Here is a 6791-nt window from a genome sequence, read left to right as displayed (position 1 = left end):
CAGATGATGATGATGATGTTTACTGTCACTGTCAAAGTTCGCTTCTAATCGAACGTGCTCTGTTCCGATAACTACAACTTCATGATCTCTTGTTCAATCCAAAGCCTTTGCCTACCATCTTCTTGACGGAGAGGCAATGGTAAGGAAGTTAGCATGAGTTTATCGATAGAAACGTGAAGATATGCAGTGTCATAGTAGGCCTCGACAATAGCTATACCGTTAGATGTCACCCAGTCAGTAGTCGTCATATCCGTAGATAAATTTCTTGGCCCTGCGCGTTTGTTTTGCAATCATTGGGTATGTCGAGACGGATAAAGGCAATTTCTTGGCCCTGCGCGTTTGTTTTGCAATCATTGGGTATGTCGAGACAGATAAAGGCAATTTCTTGGCCCTGCGCGTTTGTTTTGCAATCATTGGGTATGTCGAGACAGATAAAGGCAACAATTCATTACTTGGGCCCAAATAGATCCATTTCGTCATGTTTGTCCATTCTCCCTTGAGCTTGTAGGGAAATAGACAAATAACTAGACATCTTTACCTTGGAGAAGGCGTTGAGTCTTGAGCAGACGCATTACTCAGGATCGTCACCACAAAAATAATGGTGCAGAACACTTGCTGAACCGCCATGGCTTGCCGAGTCTCGATCCTTACGGTAGACTAGAATCCTGGACGTCCGGAGTTTCTGAGTCCCTCAGAACAGTCTGGAAGAACTTTTAAAAAGTAGAATTGCTGAGTCGGCCAAATTCTGCTTGTATAACCCTTATTTTTTGCTTACGTAACCTGTTTTTCGCATTCCATCTAGTCCGTACAATCCCGGAGGGGTGCGTTGGTCTGACCCTGGAACCATAAATCCGACATCACCCATGTCGTCGGTGTTGTTGAAGTTTTGCAGAGCTGATAGAACTGTGACAAGTGACACGAGACACGCCATCTGGCTCACTGTTACTAGTGTTAGTGCAACAGTGTCGTATGATTTTGAATCCTGATTTTCACCTCCGTCAATATTTTCAGTGTTGCTTGTCTGCCTGTGTGTTGCTATCATAATTCGAGATGACGTTTGGCAGGTGGGTAGGGCCGGGGTGGCGAAAACGAAGCCAAGCTCGACAATGGAAACCCTAATGACTTTCCACAGTACTGCAGCGGACCTTCCTAAACACAAGTTTTGATATCTCTGGTTCTTCTCGACATGCAATGGTCGTGATTATTTAGTGGCAAAGATAGCTCTTTGGATGCCACTGTATTGTACTTGTCACAACCTGAATGAAGTAAAGTAAAGTCAAGTAACATATAATTACCAACATGCCAAAATCCAAACATTTTCTTTCAAAAGAATGTTGAGGATAGGTGCGATCACACAAACAGACAGAAATAGCGAACCTTCTTCCCAGATAGAGCGGTTTCCAGTTTTTACTCCAGTCTAGAAGCACTCCCAGTACAAAGTACTTGTAGATATGACTAATACTAGTACATGTACTTGCCCTTCTCCACTTCTTGTTAGAACCGCTAGGTGTCGCTCATGTTACTGGTACCATGTACGTAGCCGTATTGACTTCTTACGGTAGATCTCAAAGAAAACGGTATAGTAAAGCCGCGATGCGTTATATCAGCCTAAAAATGGTTCCCCGTTCTTGGAAGGGGTTGATAAGTCACGAGAAACTATTTTTGAAAGCTAGACCACAGTTAGAAGTCATGTAATTACGCCTGAAAGTTGACCAATTTTCAGGGTTTCAGTGGTGCGTTTCGCTATTGTTTTCGGGACGAGTTACGCACTGCATGGGGTTTTCCGATATACCGGGTTATAGGATAAGGATCAACTGCTTCCGGGTCAACAATACTTATAGTGTAGTGTTGTTGCACTATCACCTGGCAGTAACTTTAACACATTTAATGGATTACTGTACTCTTGAGGTTGTTTTTACATACCATACTACAATGTAGAGGCTTTTCGTTATGGGGGAGGTTTATACGGAATACGGATAGACCGGTGCCATACTACAGGTTTGTAAAAAAAGTGACAGCCTGTGCCAATGTCGAAGCTTTCCCGGCTATCAAGGCAAGTTTATACGGATGGAACAGAGACTTTCTACAATAAAGATTAGCACAGTTCTTGTCCTGTCGAGATTTTACGTTATTGAGGGAGGTTTACGCGGATATAAATGCCATACTACAGGTGTGTCAAAATAAATTGACACAGTTGCACCAATGCTGAACATTTGCGTTCTTAAACTTTAAGAACGCAAATCTTCAGCATTGGCGCAACTCCGGAAGGTTGTTACGGATCAAACAGAAATTTTCTTCATGTGTATCATATAGAATGACACTGTTCTTGTCCTGTTGAGATTTTACGTTATTAAGGGAGGTTTATGCGGATAGAACAGTGCCATACTAGAGGTGTGTCAAAAAATTGACACAGTTGTGCCAATGCCAAAGATTTCCGTTCTTAGAGAAGGTTGTTACGGATGAAACAGACACTTTCTACATGTGTATCATATAGACTTACACTGTTCTTGTCCTGTTGAGATTTTACGTTATTAAGGGAGGTTAATGTGGATAGAACGGTGCCAAACTACAGGTGTGTCAAAAAAATTGACACAGTTGTGCAAATGCCAGAGATTTCCGTTTTTATGGGAGGTTGATATGGATGAAACAGAAACTTTCTACATGTCTATCATATAGAATGACACTGTTCTTGTCCTGTTAAGATTTTAAGTTATAAAGGGAGCTTTTATTCGGATAGAACGGTGCCATACTACAGGTGTGTCAAAAAATTGACACAGTTGTGCCATTGTCAGAGATTTCCGTTGTTATGTGAGGTTTATTCCCATGGAACAGAAATTTTCTACATGTGTATCGTATGGAATGACACTGTTCTTGTCCTGTCGGGATTTTACGTTATTGAGGGCGCTTTATTCGGATATAATGCCATACTACAGGTGTGTCAAAACAAATTGACACAGTTGCGCCAATGCTGAAGATTTGCGTTCTTAAAGGAGGTTGTTACGGATGAAACAGAAACTTTCTTCATGTGTATGATATGGAATGACACTGTTCTTGTCCTATTGAGATTTTACGTTATCAAGGGAGGTTTATGCGGATAGAACGGTGCCAAACTACAGGTGCGTCAAAAAATTGACACAGTTGTGCCAATGCCAGAGTATTCCGTTTTTATTGGAGGTTTATACGGATGAAACAGAAACTTCCTTCATGTGTATCATGTAGAATGACACTGTTCTTGTCCTTTTGAGATTTTATTTTGTTACGGAGGTTCATTCGGAAAGAACAGTGTCATACTACAGGTGTATCAATCGCTATTAGGGAATGTTTAACGGATAGAACAGAGACTTTCTACATGTGTATCATAAGGAAAGACACTGTTCTTGTCCTGTCGGGATTTTACGTTACGGGGGGAGATTTATGCGGATAGAACAGTGCCATACCACAGTTGTGTGTCAAAAATTGACACAGTTGTGCCAATGCCAGAGATTTCCGTTCTTAGGGAAGGTTGTTACGGATGAAACAGAGACTTTCTACATGTGTATCATATAGAATTACACTGTTCTTGTCCTGTTGAAATTTTACGTTATTAAGGGTGTTTTATTCGGATGTAAAAAGTCTCTTTTTAATCCGTATCAACCTCGCAACTGTGTCAATTTGTTTTGACACACCTGTAGTATGGCACTGTTCTATCCGCATAAACCTCCCTCAATAACGTAAAATCTCGACAGGAAAAAAACAGTGTAATACTATATGATACACATGTGAGTAGTCTCGGCTTCATCCGTACAAACCTGTCTTAAGAACGGACATCTTCGGCATTGGCGCAACTGTGTCAATTTTTTGACACACATGTAGTATGGCACTATTCTATCCGCATAAACCTCCCTTAATCACGTAAAATCTCAACAGGACAAGAACATTTTCATTCTATATGATACAACATGTAGAAAGTCTCTGTTCCATCCGTATAAACCTCCCACAAGAACGGAAATCTCTGGCATTGGCACAACTGTGTCAATTTTTTTGACACATATGTAGTTTGGCATTGTTTTATCCGCATAAACCTCCCTTAATAACGTGAAATCTCAACAGGACAACAACAGTGTCATTCTACACTGTACACATGTAGAAAGTGTCTGTTTCAGCCGTAACAACCTCCTTTAATAACGCAAATCTTCAGCAATGGCGCAACTGTGTCAATTTTTTTGACACACCTGTAGTATGGCATTTATATCCGAATAAACCTCCCTCAATAACGTAAAATATCAACAGGACAAAAACAGTGTCATTCTATATGATACACATGTAGAAAGTCTCTGTTTAATCAGTACAAAGCTCTCTTAAGAACGGAAATCTACGGCATTGGCGCAACTGTGTCAATTTTTTTGACACACCTGTTGTATGGCACTGTTCTATCCAAATAAAACTCCCGTAATAACGTAAAACCTCAACAGGACAAGAACAGTGTCATTCTATATGATACACATGTAGAAGGTCTCTGTTTCATCCCTACAAAGCTGTCTTAAGATTGGAAATCGTCGGCATTGGCGCAACTGTGTCAATTTGCTTTGACACACCTGTAGTATGGCACTGTTCTATCCGAATAAACCTCCCTTTATAACGGTAAAATCCTAATAGAACAAGAAGTGTCATTCTGTAAGATACACATGTAGAAGTTCTCTGTTTCATCCGTACAAAGCTCTCTTAAGTTAGGAAATCGTCGGCATTGGCGCAACTGTGTCAATTTGTTTTGACACACCTGTAGTATGGCACCGTTCTATCCGAATAAAACTCCTGTAATAACGTAAAATCTCAACAGGACAAGAACAGTGTCATTCTATATGATACACATGTAGAAGGTCTCTGTTTCATCCGTACAAACCTGTCTTAAGAGCGGAAATCTTCGGCATTGGCGCAACTGTGTCAAATTGCTTTGACACACCTGTAGTATGGCACTGTTCTATCCAAATAAAACTCCCGTAATAACGTAAAATCTCAACAGGACAAGAACAGTGTCATTCTATATGATACACATGTAGAAATTCTCTGTTTCATCCGTACAATGCTCTCTTTAGATTGCAAATCGTCGGCATTGGCGCAACTGTGTCAATTTGATTTGACACACTTGAGTATGACACTGTTCTGTCCGAATAAAACTCCCTTTATAACGTAAAATCTTAATAGGGCAAGAACAGTGTCATTCTTTATGATACACATGTAGAAAGTTTCATCCGTATAAACCTCCTTTCAGAACGCAAATGTTTTGCATTCGCACAACTGTGTCAATTATTTGATACACCTATATATGGCACTGTTCTATTTGAATAAACCTCCCTCAAAAACGTAAAATCCCGACAGGACAAGAACAGTTTCATTCTATATGTTACACATGTAGAAGGTCTCTGTTTCATCCGTAACAACCTCCTCTAAGAACGCAAATCTTCAGCATTGGCGCAACTGTGTCAATTTTTTCGACACACCTGTAGTTTGGCACTGTGCTATCCGCATAAACCTCCATTAATAACGTAAAATCTCAACAGGACAAGAACAGTGTCATTCTATTTAATAAACATGTAGAAGGTCTCTGTTTTATCCGTACAAACCTGTCTTAAGAGCGGAAATCTTCGGCATTGGCGCAACTGTGTCAAATTGTTTTGACACACCTGTAGTATGGCACTGTTCTATCCAAATAAAATTTCTGTAATAACGTAAAACCTCAACATTACAAGAACAGTGTCATTCTATATGATACACATGTAGAAAGTCTCTGTTTCATCCGTACAAACCTCTCTTAAGATTGGAAATCGTCGGCATTGGCGCAACTGTGTCAATTTGTTTTGACACACTTGAGTATGGCACTGTTCATCCGAAAGAAAACTCTCTTTATAACGTAAAATCTTAATAGGACAAGGACAGTGTCATTCTGTAAGATACACATGTAGAAAGTCTCTGTTTCATCCGTACAAAGCTCTCTTAAGATTGGAAATCGTCGGCATTGGCACAACTGTGTCAATTTTTTTGGACACAACTCACGGTAGTATGGCACATTTGTATCTGAATACACCTCCCTTAGTAACGTAAAATCTCGACAGGACAAGAACTGTACTAATCTTTATTGTAGAAAGTCTCTGTTCCATCCGTATAAACTTGCCTTGATAGCCGGGAAAGCTTCGACATTGGCACAGGCTGTCACTTTTTTTTACCGACACCTGCAGTAATTGGCACTCAGGTCTATCCGTATTCCGTATAAACCTCCCTCGTAACGAAAAGCCTCTACATTGTAGTCTGGTATGTAAAAACAACCTCAAGAGTACAGTAATCCATTAAATGTGTTAAATTTACTGCCATATCACCGACTTAGGTGATCATATGTGCAACAACAATACACTATTAGTATGGTTGACCCGGAAGCAGTTGATCCTTGTCCTATAACCCGGTATATCGGAAAACCCCATGCAGTGCGTAACTCGTCCCGAAAACAATAGCGAAACGCACCACTGAAACCCTGAAAATTGGTCAACTTTCAGGCGTAATTACATGACTTCTAACTGCGGTCTAGCTTTCAAAAGTAGTTCCTCGTGATTTATCAACCCCTTCCAAGAACGGGGAACCATTTTTTAGGCTGATATAACGCATCGCGGCTTTACTATACCGTTTTCTTTGAGATCTACCGTAAGAAGTCAATACGGCTACGTACAACAGTTTAGAGCCTGTTCAGCTATCGGAAGCATGTCCAACGTAAACACACAGTTTAGAGCCTGTTCAGCTATCGGAAGCATGTCCAACGTAAACAC

The 6791-nt window shown here is 40.4% G+C and overlaps 1 protein-coding gene across 1 annotated transcript in view; it reads right to left on the bottom strand.

The window, feature by feature from the left end:
• The window catches only part of LOC118411644 (superoxide dismutase [Mn]-like), a 10543-nt gene extending 9720 nt beyond the window's left edge, over positions 1-823 (bottom strand). The window contains exon 1 of the mRNA XM_035814121.1: positions 539-823. Coding sequence (XP_035670014.1) covers positions 539-627 — 89 coding nt within the window. The 5' untranslated portion in view covers positions 628-823. The remainder of the gene's footprint in view (positions 1-538) is intronic.
• Between the last annotated feature and the right edge of the window lie 5968 nt (positions 824-6791).

Source organism: Branchiostoma floridae, chromosome 3 (genome assembly GCF_000003815.2).
Source record: "Branchiostoma floridae strain S238N-H82 chromosome 3, Bfl_VNyyK, whole genome shotgun sequence".
Lineage (NCBI taxonomy): Eukaryota > Metazoa > Chordata > Leptocardii > Amphioxiformes > Branchiostomatidae > Branchiostoma > Branchiostoma floridae.
The sequence above is the reverse complement of the archived record's forward strand: the minus strand, read 5'-3'. Positions and strand labels throughout refer to the sequence as shown.